The following is a 22889-nucleotide window of genomic DNA, read 5'->3' on the forward strand; positions in this document are numbered from 1 at the left end:
AAGGATAAACATCTATAGAGAAGGGAAGGGGGAGCAGACAAGATCTGATTCAAAACAGTTATGTCTCCACCCACTGGCACAGGGAGAACTGAAAATCACAAGTATAGTCTGCATAGGGAAAAACTGCTAAAAAGTTGTGAATATGACTCATCTAATGTGCAGAAGCTTTGCTACTCCTCATTTACATTTATAAAACTACTGATTTATACAGTGTTTGTTGAAAGGTTAGGTGTACTATAGTGACTATACAGTGACATACAGTAAGTAAAGTATAATAGACTTACAATGCATTTTATTGCTTTCCTGAAAGTCTTCATCTTCTTTATCAATGGATTCAGGTTCAGTGCAGTACGTGTTAATATTTTCATCCAGATACCAGCTGAGATTTTCATCCACCACTGAGAACATTAAAATGAACTCTTCATACTGTTTCTTCTCTATTTCTTCTATTTTACCTTTTAAAAAAGGGAAGAAAGACATTTAAACTTTTGTGCTGTCAATTTCCATTGTACGTTATACAGTGACATAAATAGTGGTAAAACTGGTGAAGTTAGAATAGTTTTCACTGCTCACCTTTTTTACAGATGATTATAGGTCCAACAAGTCCAGAGTAGACATCTTTAGGACCATTTACATGTGAGTGATAAATCCTGGTCACACAGTCTACATCTCTTGCCGATGGACCGTGATCTTCTACAACATCCCATATGTAAGTTTGTGACTGGCCAGGCTCTACGGCATCATCTGTTTTCTGTGTTTTGTAAGTATGGTCAGGGTATAAAGCTCCTGTAGACAAAACATACGCTCAATTATAAGTTCTCTATTGACTATATTGAAGGTAATGTTGGATTCAGCATTTTCAAATACAATTTTCAAGACACTGCTCATATAGCTGGCACACATTTATCAAGATCGTACTGTGTGGAAAATGTCAAGTCTAAGGATTTTTGGCAGGGTCAGGTACAATGACTTTTTAATTTACTCTGACCTGCACTTTGTCCTTTGTGCCTCATGTTCAGTCAGTTGCCAAATCCTTCTATATGCAAGTAAAATTCATATCTGACTTAACTAACACTGCTAAACACTAATGAAGGTCCTAAGCTCTCCACCATATTGTCTTATCACGATAATCTAACGCTGTGACCTACAATACTGATCTTCTTAATTAAAGGGGTTGTCCACTTTTAGCAAATAATTGATATTGTTTGTGTAATGAAAAGTTATACAGTATTCCAACATACTTTTTTATGAATTCCTAACACTTTACTATATCTCTGTTTGCTGTCATTCTATATAAAGCTTCTAAATGTATAGAAATATGTCTATGGTCATGTGATGGACAGGCATGAACCATCAGTATCTGATAACTCTCTGTGATAATAACATCTTGTGCACCTGCATGTCCATCTCAAGACCATGGACACATTTATTTACTCTCGGTGTAAACAATATTAGAAAATGTATAACTTTTTGTTACACAAACAATATCAATTATTTGCTGAAAGTGAACAACCCCTTTAAATCTTCTCACTTTTAACTGTAAGACTCTGCCTGACTCACTACCCTGGATTTCTCATGTTCAAAAGTGCTGAAAGATTCTTTATCACATAAAAACAAATGGCTTTAGTCATATTACTATAGTCCCTGTTCCACATCCCAGCCAACTTCGTCATTTACATCATCAAGGAGTGGTGATCCACTGGTTCCACTTGCCATGTTGCCAGTCACACTGCCTGGTGATGAGTTTGTGAAACTTTATTTATATTTCTCTTGACAAAATAAGGGGCTGGTCCTTTGCTCAAAATTGAGTACATGGTACAAATATCTATAGTTCTACTGTTCCTTTGGTCAGATAAATTAAATTTTAGCTTTACTGCTGGTCAGATGTATCTTAGCAGTTTTTCCTTATTTATATGTAACATCCCCCACTGGGGCCTAGCCTTTTCTTGGGGCCTGGAGTCAGCCGGGGCCCGCAGTACCTGAGTGGCTGGCGGTTGCGGCCTAGGCACGCTAGTGTCACGGTGCTTGGTATGGGGAACCGGAGGGCTGTCCTACAGCCTGGCAGGTCTCCAGCAGGGTGGTGTTGGCAAGAAATGATGAGGGAGAGGCTGCTATAGCGGATCTCCCTGGGGCAACCCTTTGGTGTCTAGAGTATGAGTCTCTGTGTGGTGGACAGGGTGCCGTGATGGTGACAGCCGTAGTAGCAGGGACCAGACGGAGGCAGAGGTTGAACAAAAACAACTGACAGTTCTTTATTGGAACCGACAGGAACCGCAGCAACGTGCCTTTAACAGAATGGTGGAGTGCTGAGTTGCAGTTGGATGGAGCCACAGGAGGTAGATCACCAGCCTGGATGCAAGGGCAGGCTTGGATGTAGCTGTGTCCTAGTAGGATGCTTCAGCTTGTCCTGGAGTGCTTCAGGTATCACCCTTAAAGGTAGGATGATACCCCTTTCCTCACTATACTAGCTATTAGCTCCACTCTTCAGGCAGGGGCTAGGCTCACCTGCTCTTGGTCTGGTGTGCTAGCTGCACAGACTCTTCAGAGTCTCTTACTGAATTAATTCCAGTCTGCTTCTGAGCTACTGCTCAGCTAACTACTCTCTGCTCTCTTCCGAGAGAGAACCAACTGCCTCTTCTGGAAGTTTCCTGACAAGGTCTTGTAACTCCCCTGGTCAGGTGGTGGCTGCTCCTCCAATTACATCTCAGCTTACATTTCAGCTCACAGAGACAAAGTATAACACCTGTGATTGGATGACACATCTTACATCACATAAAACAATTAACTCCTGCCTTGCCCGGCAGGATATACTACTGCAATGTTCCCCTGGATCCTATAAGGACTATGTAGTGTGATGTAGTGACATGCTGTGGGGCTGACTAGACCCTACACAGGCTGCAAGCTACATGGTGGGACGTATTCGCAAACACAGCTCTGCCTTGCATCGGCGAGGGTGTTGCATACCCCCGGGGCAATTGAAAGAGCCGCCCTCGGCTCGACTACGAATTGATTGGGGCGCAGAGGTAGATAGGGGCACTTCTGTGGAGTGCAGGCTACATGATCTGTAGGGACAAACCACCCATGGTCCTGGAGACAGGCACCTGGGTTGGTGTCGGACTAAGACAACGACATGTAAATGCGAAGTATGACAGTTGGTCACTAACGCCATTAAACCAAACTGTACAGTAGGAAAGGTGTGGTGTCATGTACTGTAATCCACTCCTTGCACCAGGGCCTGTATATTTGTTATATAAACGCTTCTTCCCTGGCGACAAATATAGTATGTATATGCATTACATTGGCATATGTGACACAATTAAACATTATACAAATGTATAAGTACCTGCCGACTGAAATTCTTACCCTTGTATGAGGGGCATCCAGGTGCTAACTCTGTAACACCCCCGGTCCCCTAAGGACCCGCAGTTTACGGACTACCCCCACTTACAAACTTCGGTTTGAGGCATAAGATAGCGGTCAGGGTTTTACATATTGGACGGTCTGACACAGCCACACTACAATCTGAAAAGCCTATAAAAGGTTAGTGCAAACTACTGGCATAAATTGACAGTGTGCAAACATTTGGTAAACTCACATTGGCTTAGGAGCCCAATTGGTACACATCTTATAACATAACGTTGCAAACGTTACAGGAGGTAGGCTACTCAGGGTAGCAGAATAAAATGTCTCTTTACCTGGAAAGGAAAAGGCATAAAAGTGCATGCAGAATGTCCATACCTAGAAGGAAGGCATTAAGTGCAATATAATAAGTCAATAAAGTAGCAACTTTTCCTTGGAGTTGGCAAAAGTCTCACAGAAGGTCTTTAATAGCAAAGTCCATCTTCTGGGTACAGCCCTTGATGTGGGGAAAAGTGCAATAAAAGAAGCAAAGGGTCTCCTCTATGTGTAGAGGGACAGAGTCCTTTGAAGGAATCTCTGCGGTGGCAGAGGAAGGGGTGCTATCATAGCACATTACAATGGGCAGTTCAAGGAGAGTCTCTTGACTGAGATAAATAAGGGTGAGAGTCTCAGGAAAGTCTCTGGCTCTATAGGGATAGCGGAAATAATATTTACATATGTACACAGTATTCACAGTACCTGAAGTGGGCTACAGCCCATCAAGGGTTCCATCCTTCTTCTTCACAAGGACTCTCCCGGATAACGTTGGCTGTCTTCATCTCTTGTACCAGCTTTTTCACCTCTTGGTAGCGGGCTGGAGGTATGGGCCGGTATCGCTCCTTGATAGGGGGATGAGAGCCAGTAGGGATGGTATGTTGGATCAGGGTAGTCTGCCCAAAATCCAGTGGGTGTTTGCTGAAGGCCTGGTGGTGCTTCATAACGACATCCAGGACACCTTGTACTTGGTCTGCAGGAGTAAAATCGTCGTCTCCAATATTGAGCTCAAGCCACCAGGATTGCTCGGCAGGCTCACCTTCAGCACTTTGCTTCAGTTCCAACTGTTGGGAGGCAGACAGAGAGGTTTCCACCAAGTCTTCAGGATGGACGCTGAAGAGAGTGGCTACGGCTTGGTACTTTCTCAGATCCACTGGGGAGTCTCCCACATTTAGTAGTCGAATGGGTACTTGTCCTAGGGATACAGTGACTAGGCTCCTGGCGGCTAGAATGGGCAGGTCTTCATCAGCTGGTAGAGGTTCTACTATCGCCTGCTAGTCTTGACCTTGGACGCCCATGCAGGCTCGACACCATACTAACGTCTCAGTCCCAGGTTGAAGGCGGACAGGTTAGGGATCCTTGATCCGGGCTCTGCAGATTTCTCCATTAGGGCCAGCAAACTTCTGTTGCGCCGCTAGAACCTGCATAGTCTCCTGAATTACCTTCCGGGAACCGTTGGGCACTGTTGGCAGGGAGTCGTGGAGAGCCTTCAGCACTTCAGGGTAGCAGTTGCGGAGGACATTGGTACCCAGTACCAGGGAGAAGTTACCGTTTTCGGGCACTCGTGTCACCACTACGTCCCTGTCTGGTTAACTCAGTGTCTCCAATGGTTAGCGTGGGCTCCCAGTAGCCGCGGATGGGTACGGGTTCTCCGTTCGTAACAATAATGTTCAAGTAAGCCTTGGGAGGCTGGACTAAGGATGCTCCTCCTCGGCATTTCTCGAAGGCAGCACTCCGGAGGGTGGTCACTTGAGAGCCGGTATCAATTAAGGCCGGTAGGGTAACTGTGTTGATGGTTACATGAACCATGGGGCGAGTCCCCACGAACCTGGGCATCCAGTTAGCATCTCGGGTACTTACAGGTTCTTCCCTTGGAGGTCGTCCCTTAGCTCCAAGGGTTTGTCGTTTAACTGACGACATCCATCCTCTTCATGCCCATATTTATGGCAGTAGCTGCACCGCTGGCGGGGTTTCTTCTGACTCCAGGTACTTAACGACTTCGCTTCTCTTGGGCGCTGTTTGGCCGGAGAGTCACGAGGGGTAGCTGACCGTACAGAGTTCTCTGAAGGTTTCTTCCTCATAGCGGAGACAGTCACTTCCAACTGGGTCAACCGATCGAGAATTTTATGCAGGGTGTCCGCCAGATTAGGGACCTGTCCTGCTAAGCCAGCAACTTCCGTAGCCGCAGGAGTAGGTGATGTCGACTGCGTTGGATGGCAAGCTAGAGCAGATTCCTCCATTTCCATGGATTCCGGCTCTTTCTGCGGTCCAGTAGGCGGTCGGTCCCCTAATATGTCAATGGCAATTTCCTTAAACTCAAGAAGGGAGGCCTGGGCATGTTGAGAAGAGATGATCTTTAGTTGACACCTTTGATTTCTATCAACAAATCCATTAATGAATTGTTCCCTCAGGGTTTGGTCAGAGGTTTCAGCATCTTTGGGATCAAGACGGGTTATGGCCTTCCATGTCTCCTGTAGGGAGAGGGCAAAGTCTCGGAGGGACTCTTGGGGCTTCTGTCTTTTCCCGAAGAATTGCTGCTTCAACTCTGAGGCAGTACACTTGTCAAAGGTGTTGCGCAGCCTATCAAGAATTTGGACAACATTCTGACACTGTTCTTGGGGCCAAGACTTGACTTCCCGGAGAGCGGGTCCTTTCAACTGCCCGGTTAGGAAGCCCACTTTCTGTTCCTCTGTGAACGGGTAGAGGGCGAAGGTGGCTAACAACTTGTCTCTGAATTCAGGGAGAGTGTGTGATTCTCCCTCGTAGTGGGGTAACCAGGGGGCCTCCAGATAGTAGGGCATAGTCAGAGGCATCATGGTGGGGGTCCCAGGGACACTAGCTGTAGCAGGGCTGAAGGGACTCTCTGGAGGACTTAACATGCTCCGGCACCCTGAAGAGGGACCAGGGGACGGGACCTGCTCCAGTCCCGTATCTTCGTCCTGGGCGGACATGACTGGCCTAGCTGAGGGAAGTCTGTAGGGTTACACAATGTCCGTTGCTATGGGCGATGGCTAGAATGGGACGTGGGCACTTTAAGACACAGTCACTATTCCCTGGGAGGTGAGCCAATAACCTAGCGTCGGAAAAAATCTCTACCCCCCTTTAACTTCCCAAGCGGTACTCACTCAGGATCAGCCGCGGTGACAGGACAGCTCCAGTGCATGAAGGACTCCGTTCCCGATGTCCAGCAGGCAGCAGGGGCTCGGTGATGCTCAGCGGTGTTCTCCTCCAGTCGCAGGACACGTGCGCCGGAACTCCGGATGAGGCGCACACTGCTGGCAGGCTTCAGGCGCGGCCTGCGCCGAAATCCAAGATGGCCGATTAACCCTCTTCGTTGCCGGCCGCACACGCTCCAGCTCCTCCTCCACGGTACTTCGCGCCACTCGCGCAGGGGGCGCAGCCTAGTGACGACTCTGGAGTTCCCGCCAGTGAGGATTTGGTGGGCTGGAAATACTTGCTGCGCCACACGTCTCTGAGGTAAATGCTTAAGGCGCAGCAGCGCCGGATGTAGCAGAGCTGACAAAGTTCTTTGCAGGGTTTAACCTCTTGAGTGCTGGAGCGGAGCTCAACAGCACGTGGCAGCAATATAACACAGTTCAACGTAGTAAGGCACACAATCACTTGGGCCTAAACCCGGATGGCAGCAGGGTTAGGCAGCACAGTCTTTGTAATAAAGTACAGTCTATAGTGCCAGAATAAGGCACAGAAGTATATATTCTGTGGTTCGTGACGCCACTAGTAACATCCCCCACCGGGGCCTAGCCTTTTCTTGGGGCCTGGAGTCAGCCGGGGCCCGCAGTACCTGAGTGGCTGGCGGTTGCGGCCTAGGCTCGCTAGTGTCACGGTGCTTGGTATGGGGAACCGGAGGGCTGTCCTACAGCCTGGCAGGTCTCCAGCAGGGTGGTGTTGGCAAGAAATGATGAGGGAGAGGCTGCTATATTTATATTTGTCCGACTACTTTTGAGGCTTGTAGATAAATGGCTGCACTAAACTGGATATTCTTTGTTCAGCCCCTTGCACTATACCTGAAAGTCTACTCTTCAGTTGTATCTCATTTGTATTATTTCAGATACAATATGGTGGCATACAGATCCCAAATCATCAAGACTATTTCACTATTCTAATATTTCTGGACCTAATTATGCTTGGCAGCAGAGATGATGCCCTGTACTACAACAGGTGAGTACAGAAGTAACCTTGTTTCTATTAAAAGGGGTCTCCGAAACTTTTCAAAAACGTCTATATGGCCGGGAGGGGGCTGCTACAAAAATAAACCTGTACCCACCATATCTCAGCCCCTAATACAGCGTTGGGAATAGGGATGGTTGGGCGTGGCCAGCCACCTTGACCAGAAGCGGATGTCAGCACAGGGGAACGGACAGTGGCGCGGGACACTGGGAGGTACCAAGGAGCTAAGTGAAGGTTTAATTTTTTTAAGCAGCTCCCAACCACATAGCAGATTTTTAAAGTGTTGGACAACCCCTTTAAAGGCGGACAACCCATCTAACTTCTTCAATAGTTTTTTAACAACCTAGTACCGTTTAACTAGTTTCCAGTTTCAAATCTTTAAAATCAAAGGAGGGCATTTATCAAACTTTTTTGCACCCTTGTTGCAAACGACTTTTTGGTGCCATTTTGTAAAGTTAACCATGTTGTTTTTTTTAATTAAATATAACTGGGGAAAATACCCACATAAATAGACACAAATAAGCACCAGACCAAAGAAAACTATGATAAAAGTCCCCCCAAAGTATTTTACCTTCACTTTCTTTTGTGTATTGCACCCCGTGTGGGTGTAATGAATAAGGTCTTGATGCAAGGTTCTTAAGATGAATAATAATTGTGTCACCGACTTCGGCTCTCATGATTGGGCCCAAAAATCCCAGCCAGTCTGGTTTCTTGATTTCTTCAGTGTACAAATCATTGGTGTATTGAAAGTACATAGCCTTTTTGTAGATTCTGCCTATTCTATCATACGAAGGTTGTAGAAAAGTTCTTGCATGCCTGGAAAAAAGAAGATGCCAATTCGTTACTATACGCACAATGAATTATTTACCTACACACATAAATAATACATTCCTATGGAATCATTCACCACCTGGACTATTGCAGCCACAAAACAAAAACTTTTTTCTTTATATGTGATGATATAATGCAACACAAAGGTTTACCAGGTATTGTGTATGTATAAAGTTTATGTGAAGTGTAAATAAGATGCTCGCTTTTGCAAATTTTAGCAAATTATAAAATACTAAAATTGCAAGGATAGCCGCAGGTCTGTTGTATATCTCTACCAGATTTGCACATCTAAGTCAGGGTTTTTTTTTTAAAATACTACAAAAAGGAGATATTCCAATACAAAGGCAAAGCCAGATTCTTTTCACAAGAGAATACAAATCTAAGGATAAAACGTACAAGGGATAGGGCAATAAACAAGAACGGCCCCAGTCTCTAATATATAATTGCATACCACAACCATCTTAATTTTGAAATCCAAGACTTGCAGGAAGAGAGAGTATATCACACCTCCATTTTTAGCTATACCCTTGTACATTTATATTTTATCCCGAATCATTACGAATCTGAGATTTATGAAAGAAAATATGTATCACAACTTCATTATTAGCTAAGCCCTTGTATATTTATATTTTATCTCAAATCATTACAGGGAGAAAATATAACCTGTTTCTTCATCTTTCCTTCCCACCCACTCCCACCCTCTCCCTCCGACACAGGGGAGGAGGGAAAAAAGGGGAACAAATGAGGGGGGTACTCAACAGTACCAAGAAACCACAGTTTAAAGCCATACCAACCAGATTTTATTCCATTTTCGCTCCTTTTGAATTATTTTAAATCTATACTTTTTGAATTCTTTAATTTGCTGAGATAGTCTCTTTCGGGGTAACATTTGAACAGATTTTCCGAACTATGACAGTCAATGCCAAGTTCATTAATCTTATAATCAAACAGCTGTACAAATTATCTATTGTTGAGTCTTCCACCAACCTAAAAAGTGCTGTTGTCATTAGTAAGGGGAGGTCGGTCTTAATAATCTCGTCAGTTCTACCAAATACTTACCTCCAAAAATGGACAACCCCAAACCATATGCAGAAAATCTGCTTCAAGCAATTGGTATTTCCAGCACTTTGATTCCTCCTGCAGCTTCATTTTACATAATACCTTCAGTGTATAGTATACCTGATGCAGGATATTAAAGTGAATTAATCTGTGACTGCAGTTCAAGGAACATTTCTTTGTGTTTCTGTGATTTTTTTCCATTTTTCTTTACTCAGTGACCCTTTCCACTTATTTTTAGAATTGCTTATCATATTCAGCGGGTAACTATTCCTTAGTTATACATTTTTTATATTATTCTACTTTTATTCCCCACCATCTTGACAAAAGATATAAAGTCATGTGATTCCAACTTCATTTCTATATGATGTACATTGTGTCTCAATCCACCATCTTAATTCCATATAACCATTGCATCAAGGAAAATGATATAAATTGTCCTTCTGACATTATTTGTGATATATACCTAATGCCTAAATCCCACCAAAATTCCTATCAGGTAACTCCATTACACCAGTCAGATTTGAATTAAACCAAAGAGGAGTATAGTATAAGTAACCCTGCACTCCCATTATTTTTTTAGAAGCTTTTTTTTAGAACCAAAACAATTGTACCTCTTCCTCAATCTGAATCTGATCCTTAAGGATACAAATCCAATTTCAATTTCGTTTGAAACAATGAACGAAGGATTTCAAAATAATCATAACCGGAGTATGATCCGACAAAGTAATATTTTCATATACCATTTTACAAATCAAATTAAAAAGGCCAGGTTAGACAGGTATAGGTCGATTCGAGACAGTCTCCAATACGAACGACTCATACAGGAAAAACCTTTTCGGTTACCATACAATTTCAGACAGACATCAATCCAACCTAAGTCCTCACAAAGACAGAACAATCTTCCATTCGGCCTATGTTCCGGTGCTGCTGTCTCAGCCAACCTAAACCTGTCTATTACTGCATCCATCCCTAGATTGAAATCCCTCATTATCATAAGGGGACAGTGATCCCAAGGTACTATAAAATTCATTAAAGTATAAATCACCTCTAATGAAGCCGGAGGAGGAATATAAACAAAGGCTAGAATAACTTCAAGGCCCTTCAGTAATCCATGCAGAAAGACAAACTTGCCTTCTTGATCAATCAGGGCATCTTTCACTTCAAAGTCAATGGGGCACATGTATCATAGTTTTGTCTCTCTGAGGTGAATTTTAGAGACTTTTGGCGGATCTTTTTTGCACCTTATTAGAGATGAGCGAGCACTAAAATGCTCGGGTACTCGTTATTCGAGACGAACTTTTCCCGATGCTCGAGTGCTCGTCTCGAATAACGAGCCCCATTGAAGTCAATGGGAGACTGGAGCATTTTTCAAGGGGACCAAGGCTCTGCACAGGGAAGCTTGGCCAAACACCTGGGAACCTCAGAAAAGGATGGAAACGCCACGGAAATGGACAGGAAACAGCAGGGGCAGCATGCATGGATGCCTCTGAGGCTGCTTAATCGCACCATTATACCAAAATTATGGGCAACAGCATGGCCATGACAGAGTGACAGAATGAAGCTAGATAGCATCTAAAACATCCAATAATTGACCCTGACACTATAGGGGACGGCATGCAGAGGCAGCGGCAGCAGGCTAGAGAGTGTCATGGCGACATACCCTAAATGGACTCAGGCTTCAAACCAATGGGTGGCAGAGAGGAACCAAAGGAGGTGAGCAAGAAGCGCTCAAATAATATCGGTACATGATAAAAGTTTGCCAGTATATTTTGTGGATTACACAGCAGGGTGGCGACAAAGTTAACATGGAAGCCATGAAAACAACCCAAAATTCTGCCTGACACAGCTCGTTTGATAAGGGGACCATATATGGAGGCAGTGAACTAGTAGTAGATTAAAGGTGCTGCAGTTAAAACTATGTTAGTTGGATCTTGGCATGGAGCTGGCGCTCCGCTGCCAGGCGAGCTTTCGCCAATCCAAGCCCCTGTCTCTAGGCTACTCCCCAAACAGCACTTCTAAGAACCTTTTGTATAAGATCAAGTGTAGTAGCGTTCTTATAAGTTTAGGATATGGCGGGTGAGGGGAATGTAAACAGATGCGCAAGAAGCGCTGAAATAATATCGGTAAATGATAAAAGTTTGCCAGTATATTTTGTGGATTACACAGCAGGGTGGCGACAAAGTTAACAAGTTTGATGTGGAAGCCATGAAAACAACCCAAAATTCTGCCTGACACAGCTCGTTTGATAAGGGGACCATATATGGAGGCAGTGAACTAGTAGTAGATTAAAGGTGCTGCAGTTAAAACTATGTTAGTTGGATCTTGGGATGGAGCTGGCGCTCCGCTTCCAGGCGAGCTTTCGCCAATCCAAGCCCCTGTCTCTAGGCTACTCCCCAAACAGCACTTCTAAGAACCTTTTGTATAAGATCAAGTGTAGTAGCGTTCTTATAAGTTTGGGATATGGCGGGTGAGGGGAATGTAAACAGATGCGCAAGAAGCGCTGAAATAATATCGGTAAATGATAAAAGTTTGCCAGTATATTTTGGGGATTACACAGCAGGGTGGCGACAAAGTTAACAAGTTTGATGTGGAATGCCCTGTAATAGCTCTTGGGCGGTGTGCCTTTTATCGCCTAGGCTCAGCAATTTGAGCACCGCCTGCTGTTGCTTAGCGACGGCACTGCTGCTGTGTCTAGAGCTACCGACTGATGGCGCTATGGCCACGGATGGTAATTCGGAGGAGGAGGAGGTGGAGGAGGGGTGGGAGGAGGAGGAGGTATAGTAGGCCTTTGAGACCTGGACCGAGGTAGGCCCCGCAATCCTCTGCGTCGGCAGTATATGACCAGCCCCAGGGTCAGACTCGGTCCCAGCCTGCACCAAGTTAAGTGTAGTAGCGTTCTTATAAGTTTGGGATATGGCGGGTGAGGGGAATGTAAACAGATGCGCAAGAAGCGCTGAAATAATATCCCTAAATGGTAAAAGTTTGCCAGTATATTTTGTGGATAACACAGCAGGGTGGCGACAAAGTTAACAACTTTGATGTGGAATCCATGAAAACAACCCAAATTTCTGCCTGACACACCTCGTTTGATAAGGGGACGATGTATGGAGGCAGCTATATGGACGACTTTTGGAGGTAGCAATGGAGACAACGTGTGGAGGCTGCTATGGAGACAATTTAATTTGGATAGTGCCTGTATGTGGCAGTCCAAAAAAGTTTTCAAACCAGAGGAGCAGGTAGGTGGCCCTCCAGAAAAATGAAATAGATTGAGTGCCTGTATGTGGCAGTCCAAAAAAGTTTTCAAACCAGAGGAGCAGGTAGGTGGCCCTCCAGAAAAATGGAATAGATTGAGTGCCTGTATGTGGCAGTCCAAAAAAGTTTTCAAACCAGAGGAGCAGGTAGGTGGCCCTCCAGAAAAATGGAATAGATTGAGTGCCTGTATGTGGCAGTCCAAAAAAATTTTCAAACCAGAGGAGCAGGTAGGTGGCCCTCCAGAAAAATGAAATAGATTGAGTGCCTGTATGTGGCAGTCCAAAAAAGTTTTCAAACCAGAGGAGCAGGTAGGTGGCCCTCCAGAAAAATTGAATAGATTGAGTGCCTGTATGTGGCACTCCCAAAAATTGTTTAAAACAGAGGACCGGGTAGGTGGCCCTCCAGAAAAATTAAATGCATAAAGTACTATAGCTAGAGCCAGTGGGCCCTGTCAAAAAATAGCCAGTTTCCTCTGCTTTAGTGTACAAAGAGGAGGAGAAGGAGGAAAATGAGGAGAAGGAAGAGTGCATAAATTATTCAGGTTGAGCTTCCTTCACCTGGTGGAGATTGGAAATTATGAGAAATCCAGGCTTTATTCATCTTAATAAGCGTCAGCCTGTCAGCGCTGTCAGTCGACAGGCGTGTACGCTTATCGGTGATGATGCCACCAGCTGCACTGAAAACCCGCTCGGACAAGACGCTAGCGGCAGGGCAGGCAAGAACCTCCAAGGCGTACAGCGCCAGTTCGTGCCACATGTCCAGCTTTGAAACCCAGTAGTTGTAGGGAGCTGTGTGATCATTTAGGACGATGGTATGGTCAGCTACGTACTCCCTCACCATCTTTCTGTAAAGATCAGCCCTACTCTGCCGAGACTGGGGACAGGTGACAGTGTCTTGCTGGGGTGACATAAAGCTGGCAAAAGCCTTGTAAAGCGTACCCTTGCCAGTGCTGGACAAGCTGCCTGCTCGCCTACTCTCCCTCGCTACTTGTCCCGCAGAACTACGCACTCTGCCGCTAGTGCTGTCAGAAGGGAAATACTGTTTCTGCTTGTGCACCAGGGCCTGCTGGTATTCATGCATTCTCACACTCCTTTCCTCTCCAGGGATGAGAGTGGAAAGATTTTGCTTGTACCGTGGGTCCAGGAGAGTGAATACCCAGTAATCGGTGCTGGAATAAATTCTTTGAACACGAGGGTCACGGGATAGGCAGCCTAGCATGAAATCTGCCATATGCGCCAGAGTCCCAACTCTCAAGAATTCACTCCCCTCACTGGCCTGACTGTCCATCTCCTCCTCCTCCAACTCCTCTTCTTCTGCCCATACACGCTGAACAGTGAAGGTCTGAGCAATGCTCCCCTCTTGTGTCTCGCCAACATTCTCCTCCTCTTCCTCCTCATCCTCCTCCACCTCCTCCGATATGCGCTGAGAAACAGACCTGAGGGTGCTTTGGCTATCAACAAGGGAATCTTCTTCCCCCGTCTCTTGTGACAAGCGCAAAGCTTCCGACTTCATGCTGATCAGAGAGTTTTTCAACAGGCCAAGCAGCGGGATGGTGAGGCTGATGATGGCGGCATCACCACTGACCATCTGTGTTGACTCCTCAAAGTTACTCAGCACCTGACAGATATCAGACATCCACGTCCACTCCTCATTGTAGACTTGAGGAAGCTGACTGACCTGACTACCAGTTCTGGTGGAAGTTGACATCTGGCAGTCTACAATCGCTCTGCGCTGCTGGTAAACTCTGGATAACATGGTTAATGTTGAATTCCACCTCGTGGGCACGTCGCACAACAGTCGGTGCGCGGGCAGTTGGAGGCGGCGCTGCGCTGCCCTGAGAGTGGCAGCATTTGTGCTGGACTTCCTGAAATGCGCACAGATGCGGCGCACCTTCGTGAGCAAATCAGACAGATTGGGGTATGTCTTGAGGAAACGCTGAACTATCAGATTTAACACATGGGCCAGGCATGGCACATGTGTCAGTCTGCCGAGTTGCAGAGCCGCCACCAGGTTACGGCCGTTGTCACACACAACCATGCCTGGCTTCAGGTTCAGCGGTGCCAGCCACAGATCAGTCTGCGCCGTGATGCCCTGTAATAGTTCTTGGGCGGTGTGCCTTTTATCGCCTAGGCTCAGCAGTTTGAGCACCGCCTGTTGTCGCTTAGCGACGGCACTACTGCTGTGCTTAGAGCTAGCGACTGATGGCGCCATGCCCACGGATGTTCGGAGGAGGAGGTGGAGGAGGGGTGGGAGGAGGAGGAGGCATAGTAGGCCTGAAAGACCTGGACCGAGGTAGGCCCTGCAATCCTCGGCGTCGGCAGTATATGACCAGCCCCAGGGTCAGACTCGGTCCCAGCCTCCACCAAGTTAACCCAATGTGCCGTCAGCGATATATAGTGGCTCTGCCCGGCAGCACTCGTCCACGTGTCCGTGGTCAGGTGGACCTTGTCAGAACCGGCGTTGGTCAGAGCACGGATGATGTTGTCTGACATGTACTGGTGCAGGGCTGGGACGGCACATCGGGAAAAGTAGTGGCGGCTGGGGACCAAATACCGAGGGGCGGCCGCCGCCATGAGGTTGCGAAAGGCCTCGGTCTCTACTAGCCTATAGGGCAGCATCTCCAGGCTAAGCAATCTGGAGATGTGGACATTAAGGGCTTGGGCGTGCGGGTGGGTTGCACTATATTTGCGTTTCCGCTCCAGCGTCTGGGGTATGGAGAGCTGAACGTTGGTGGATGCTGTGGAGGATCGTGGAGGCGACGATGGGGTTTTTGTGCCAGGGTCCTGGGCAGGGGGCTGACTAGCAGCTGACACAGGGGAAGGAGCAGTGGTGTGCCCGGCCGGAGGTGAACGGGCTTGGTGCCACTGAATGGGGTGTTTAGCATTCATATGCCTGCGCATACTGGTGGTAGTTAAGCTAGTAGTGGTGGAACTCCTGCTGATCCTGGTTTGGCAAAGGTTGCACACCACAGTCCGTCGGTCATCCGGTGTTTCCTTAAAGAACCTCCAGACTTCTGAAAATCTAGCCCTCGCCGCGGGAGCCCTCGCCACGGGAGCTTCACTACGTGACACATTTGGCGCTGATGCACCTGCTCTGGCCCTGCCTCTCCGTCTGGCCCCACCACTGCCTCTTCCAACCTGTTCTGGTCGAGGACTCTCCTCCGTCTCAGAAGCACTGTGTTCACCCGGCCTCTCAACCCAGCTTGGGTCTGTCACCTCATCATCCTCCGATCCCTCAGTCTGCTCCCCCCTCGGACTTCCTGCCCTGACAACAACTTCACCACTGTCTGTCAACCGTGTCTCCTCATCGTCTCTTTACACACTTCTTCCACTACGTCAAGAAGGTCATCATCACCCACAGACTGCGACTGGTGGAAAACCTGGGCATCGGAAAATTGCTCAGCAGCAACCGGACAAGTGGTTTGTGACTGTGGGAAGGGTCCAGAAAACAGTTCCTCAGAGTATGCCGGTTCAAATGCCAAATTTTCCTGGGAGGGGGCACACTGGGGGGAGGAGGCTGAGGTGCAGGAGCTGGAGGAGTGCCGATTTCGGTGACTTGGGTGGACTGCGTGGAAGACTGACTGGTGGACAAATTGCTCGAAGCATTGTCGGCAATCCACGACATCACCTGTTCGCGCTGTTCTGGCCTCAACAGTGCTCTACCACGAGTCCCAGTAACTTCAGACATGAACCTAGGGAGTCTAGCTCTGCGGCGTTCCCCTGCTCCCTCATCAGCAGGTGGTGTCTCACCCCGCCCAGGACCACGGCCTCTGACCCCTGCAGTAGTCGGACGCCCACGTCCCCGCCCTCGTCCTCTACCCCTAGCCCTCGGGTTAAACATTTTGAAAATGAAAGTTTTTTAACTTTTTTTGTGTTTTTTTGTGTTTTTTAGTTTTTAAAACCAAACGATGCTATCCTATTGCTATGGCTATTTTCTAGCCAAGTATGAAAGCACACTGATGAGATGACGCTGAGTTATGAAAAAATAAACGTAAAATAAAAAGAAACTGGCAGACTGTGCCTAATTGAAATCCAACCCCTAATAAATTTTCCCACTTCGGTCTTTGCGATGGATATGTGCGTCACTAAGCGCTAAACACAAAGGTCGCAAGTCTCACTACAAATTCCTCACAATTTGCTAGTAGATGCACTGCAGCAAGGACAGCCACCAGCAGATCAACCAGAAATAAAATATATATAACGCTATTGTAGGCGTAAGTAAGCCGTTTGGATTCTCCTTTGGCTATTTTCTAGCCAAGTATGAAAGCACACTGATGAGATGACGCTGAGTTATGAAAAAATAAACGTAAAATAAAAAGAAACTGGCAGACTGTGCCTAATTGAAATCCAACCCCTAATAAATTTTCCCACTTCGGTCTTTGCGATGGATATGTGCGTCACTAAGCGCTAAACACAGCGGTCGCAAGTCTCACTACAAATTCCTCACAATTTGCTAGTAGATGCACTGCAGCAAGGACAGCCACCAGCAGATCAACCAGAAATAAAATATATATAACGCTATTGTAGGCGTAAGTAAGCCGTTTGGATTCTCCTTTGGCTATTTTCTAGCCAAGTATGAAAGCACACTGATGAGATGACGCTGAGTTATGAAAAATTAAACGTAAAATAAAAAGAAACTGGCAGACTGTGCCTAATTGAAATCCAACCCCTAATAAATTTTCCCACTTCGGTCTTTGCGATGGATATGTGAGTCACTAAGCGCTAAACACAGCGGTCGCAAGTCTCACTACAAATTCCTCACAATTTGCTAGTAGATGCACTGCAGCAAGGACAGCCACCAGCAGATCAACCAGAAATAAAATATATAACGCTATTGTAGGCGTAAGTAAGCCGTTTGGATTCTCCTATGGCTATTTTCTAGCCAAGTATGAAAGCACACTGCTATGCCAGATGAGATGACGCTGAGTTATGAAAAAATAAACGTAAAATAAAAAGTAAATGGCAGACTGTGCCTAATTGAAATCAAACCCCTAATAAATTTTCCCACTTTGGTGTTTGAGGTGGATATGTGTGTCACTAAGCGCTAAACACAACGGTAGCAAGTCCCCCTGCAAATTCCTCACAATATGGTACTAGCTGCAAATAAAAAAAAAAAAGTATAACGTTATTGTAGCCCTAAGAAGGGCTGTTGGGTTCTTGTAGAATCACTCCTGCCTAACAGTAAGCTAATAGAACACCCTAACGCTTTCCCTGACCAGCAGCAGCTCTCTCCCTAGCGGCATCCAGACACAGAATGATCCGAGCAGCGCGGGCAGCGGCTAGTCTATCCCAGGGTCACCTGATCTGGCCAGCCAACCACTGCTATCGACGTGTAAGGGTACCACGTCATGCTGGGTGGAGTGCAGAGTCTCCTGGCTTGTGATTGGCTCTGTTTCTGGCCGCCAAAAAGCAAAACGGCGGGAGCTGCCATTTTCTCGAGCGGGCGAAGTATTCGTCCGAGCAACGAGCAGTTTCGAGTATGCTAATGCTCGAACGAGCATCAAGCTCGGACGAGTATGTTCGCTCATCTCTACACCTTATGTATGATCCTGTCTTTTTACTTGTGATACATGTTCAGTTTTTCCTATCCTGGCAGGCGCAAATTTTGGCTTCTTTTTGAGACTTTTTGTTGCAAATGTCTTAAATCCACGTGGACACAAGCCATGTGAGGGGTTATATACAGGAGAGGATACAAGCCATGTGAGGGGTTATATACAGGAGAGGACACAAGCCATGTGAGGTGTTATATACAGGAGTGGATACAAGACATGTGAGGGGTTATATACAGGAGAGGATACAAGCCATGTGAGGGGTTATATACAGGAGAGGACACAAGCCATGTGAGGGGGTTATATACAGGAGAGGATACAAGGCATGTGAAGTGTTATATACAGGAGTGGATACAAGCCATGTGAGGGGTTATATACAGGAGAGGATACAAGCCATGTGAGGGGTTATATACAGGAGAGGACACAAGCCATGCGAGGGGTTATATACAGGAGAGGACACAAGCCATGTGAGGAGGTTATATACAGGAGAGGACACAAGCCATGTGAGAGGGTTATATACAGGAGAGGACACAAGCCATGTGATGGGTTATATACAGGAGAGGATACAAGCCATGTGAGGGGGTTATATACAGGAGGGGATACAAGCCATGTGAGGGGTTATATACAGGAGAGGATACAAGCCATGTGAGGGGGTTATATACAGGAGAGGACACAAGCCATGTGATGGGTTATATACAGGAGAGGATACAAGCCATGTGAGGGGGTTATATACAGGAGGGGATACAAGCCATGTGAGGGGTTATATACAGGAGAGGATACAAGCCATGTGAGGGGGTTAAATACAGGTGGGGATACAAGCCATGTGATGGGTTATATACAGGGGAGGATACAAGCCATGTGAGGGGGTTATATACAGGAGAGGATACAAGCCATGTGAGGGGTTATATACAGGAGAGGATACAAGCCATGTGAGGGGTTATATACAGGAGAGGATACAAGGCATGTGAGGTGTTATATACAGGAGTGGACACAAGCCATGTGAGGGGTTATATACAGGAGGGGATACAAGCCATGTGATGGGTTATATACAGGGGAGGATACAAGCCATGTGAGGGGGTTATATACAGGAGAGGACACAAGCCATGTGAGGGGTTATATACAGGAGAGGATACAAGCCATGTGAGGGGGTTATATACAGGAGAGGATACAAGCCATTTGAGGGGTTATATACAGGAGAGGACACAAGCCATGTGAGGTGTTATATACAGGAGTGGACACTACTGTTAATTTGGGATTTAACATGTGCATTTTTAATGCATTTTGAAACCTATTACAACAGCTGAGGAGAGTGGATTTTCCTAATTACATTACTGTTAACATTCGAATTTATAAAATGCATAGTAAACGCAATGTTAACACATGCATTAACGTTCCGTTTATATTGTGTTTTGTAAATGCAAATGTTAACAGTAATGAAATAAGGCAAATCACCTCTCCTCAGCTGTTGTAATTAGTTTCAAAATGCATTAAAAACACAATAAAACCGCTACGTGTGACCTCACCCTTAGAAGTAACCATTCGAAAAAAAAAAAAGCAAAAATGTTAGAATTTTGATAAAAGAAGTTACTGTGAAAATTGTTAAACAGTTAAAGCATGTGAAATAATTCCAATTTATATGTTAAAAACATGTAAAACAATGATACATAAGGCACACTGCACATAGGTGCAGTTAAAAGTCGCAAAAATGGCGCAAAAACGGCAAAAGTCGCTAAAATTTGACAATTTGCCCAGCTGAAACTATGATATATGTGCCCCAATATCTTTATGAATTAATACCGATACCCCTCTTGAAAAAATAGAACCAAACGCATGAAATTCCTCACCAACCCACTTTTTCTTGAAACGATGCACATTTTCCGATGTCAGATGGGTCTCAAGAAGGCACATTATAGCTGGAAGATAACTGCTAATGACATGAAAAATTTGGCATCGCTTCAATCTGTCACTTGCCCCTCTTATATTCCAAGTTAGTATTCTGGTTTCCATATTTAAGGGAGAAGGAAATAAAAGCCTGTCTTCTCCTCCTCCTTCTAAACAGGTCTCTCACCCCTCCTAACGCCACCCTCCTCCTCACCTCCCTTGCCCTCTTTCAATATTCAAAAAATTTATATTCAATTAGAGCCCTACCCTGTTATAAGCCTTGCTGGTCGACCCAGTTCGTGACCTCAACTGAGGAGTTAAAGAACCAGCTTTTATCTTGATATATGATGCATAATTTTGCCGGGAAAAGGAGTGCATATTTCACATTCCTTTCAAACAATCTTTTCTTAACCCCTTTAAAACCCGCTCTTAGCTGTTGGGTCTCTCTGGAGTAATCTGGGTAAATTGCAACCTTCGCTCCCTTCAAAGTCAGACCCTTTAATTCATGACTTTCTCGGGAAATATAATCTCTGTCATGGGAGCTTATCAATTTTAACAAGATAGCTCTGGGCGGGGCACCTGGCGGTGGTTTCTTAAAAGGGATTCTGTGGGCTCTCTCAATACCGAAAACATTGGAGAAACCTTCAGGGCTGAACGTTTCTTGAAACCATTTTGTAACCTTGCTGATCATTTATCAAAGTCCCCTTTGGGACGCCTACGATCCTAATATTGGATCGTCAATCTCTACCTTCTAGATCAATAAGTTTGTCTTGCAATTTTTTATTTTCTTTTTTAGTGATATCTATTGTCATCCTCATATTTTTGATTTCTTCCTCCAAGTTTTTACAGCTACTTTCAACCCCCTTAGTTTCATCCTTAATAACCATTAAATCTGACTGCACAGATCCCATTTGTGAATTACATTTTTCTATGGCTGTTTTGGACTTGTCAACCGACACTTTAGTTTCTTTTACAGCCGCTAGAATTTCAGTTCACCAGATGAAGTGCCTTCCTTTGACCCTTCCTGCTCTTTAGGTGTCTGTCTAGTTTTTGTAGGTGACGGTTTCCACAACTTATCTATGCCCCCTCCTGACTTCCGTTGTGCATTTTTAGGACCCATTGGGGCAGATTTATCAAGTGTCTGAAAGTCAGAATATTTCCAATTGCCCATGGCAACCAATCACAGCTCCCCTTTAAAATATTCATGAGCACTGGTGAAATGAAAGCTGAGCTGTGATTGGTTGCCATGGGCAACTGGAAATATTCTGACTTTCAGACTGCTTGATAAATCTGCCCCATTATTCTTCAGAAAAAAAGTGAAAGAGAAAGGGAAAAAAACACAATGTGATAAGCCAAAATCATGAATCACCTACTTCAGGTGTATCATTCTAGGTCATATACGTTTCAGGATATTAAGCTTTGATACTTAGTCCTGCCTTACAGCAGCTCACGGAAACACTTGTTTTAAGAAGGAGTGATTACACCATGTATTCACCAAGAAAAGAGAAGAAAATAAATAAATAAACTAGAGTCTTATATCACCTGCTCCAACCTCTACTATAGCATCAATATTTTCCAATATTACAGGTAAAAAAAAATCACATTTCAGAATGTTAAATTTTGTTCCTCAGTCCTTCATAACAGCAGTTGATGAAAACACCTGTTTTAAAAGAAAAATGATTGCAATAGTTCACATAAACACCTGTTTTTAGAAGGAATAGTTACACTATATATTCCTATGGGAGTGGAGTAGTGCAAAAACTAGATAAGCCAAAGTCCTGTACCACCTACTCCAGTCCAATCTGCTGTATCATTTCTCAGTTCTAATTAGATCATAACCATGTCCTTGCAACTGGATGTACTGTACAAGACAAATTCAAATTTAATCTACTTCATTCTTTGGGTCAGTACAGCCGCAGAGATACAATATTTGTTTAGGTTTTATAATGTTTTCATGTAAAAAAAAAAAATTCAGCATTTTGCCGTCTTCTGGCGCTGATAACTTTTTATACTTTTGTGTATGGAGCTGTGTGTGCTGTCATTTTTTGCGACTTAAGATGACGTTTTCAATGCTACAAATTTTCAAAATGTCAAAAAAATTACATTTTTGAATTTGGGGGTTAAACACAGCAAAAAAACGTTATTATATTTTGATAGATTGGGCATTTATTGACACAGCGTTAGCTAAGGTGTGGTGTGAATTTTTAGATTTTTTTTATATAATTTTAGAATTTTTATTTGTACTATTTTTCAGATTCTTTGAGTCCTGTCTGGTGAACTTCATACTGGGGTGATGGCCTGGGTGCCCACAGAAAGGGCTCCGAGTGCCACCTCTGGTACCCGTGCCATAGGTTTGCCACCACTGCCCTAGGGTACTTTAAACCTAGGTTGTCTGTTTGATCCTACCATATACTGCCATACCTCTGTATGGCAGGATATGGGGATTTTGCACTTCACCTATTACAATGTGCAAATTGGACATTGTAATAGATATCCTAAAACATGACAGCCTCGGTCTTTGTGTGACCCAAGGCTGTCATGGCAATGAGCCGCTTCTCCCTGATGACGTTACGGGGAGGGCCGATCAGAGCCAAGATGGTGGTGCCCACGCCAACTGCTTGTTAATGTCGCCGACAGCATTGCCGGCGGCGATCATAGGATTAACACCCGCGATCTGTGTTAGTAACGGGTGTTTGCTCCATTGTGCAGAAAACACCCGGTGAGTATGAAGAGGGCT

The 22889-nt window shown here is 45.3% G+C and overlaps 1 protein-coding gene across 1 annotated transcript in view; it reads right to left on the bottom strand.

Moving 5' to 3' along the window:
* The window catches only part of CP (ceruloplasmin), a 43627-nt gene that overhangs the window by 18769 nt on the left and 1969 nt on the right, over positions 1-22889 (bottom strand). Inside the window, exons 2-4 of the mRNA XM_072143099.1 lie at positions 8153-8397; positions 574-786; positions 285-455 (exon numbers count right to left, since the gene is read on the bottom strand). Coding sequence (XP_071999200.1) covers positions 285-455; positions 574-786; positions 8153-8397 — 629 coding nt within the window. The remainder of the gene's footprint in view (positions 1-284; positions 456-573; positions 787-8152; positions 8398-22889) is intronic.

The sequence above is a fragment of the Engystomops pustulosus genome, chromosome 3, assembly GCF_040894005.1.
Source record: "Engystomops pustulosus chromosome 3, aEngPut4.maternal, whole genome shotgun sequence".
NCBI lineage: Eukaryota > Metazoa > Chordata > Amphibia > Anura > Leptodactylidae > Engystomops > Engystomops pustulosus.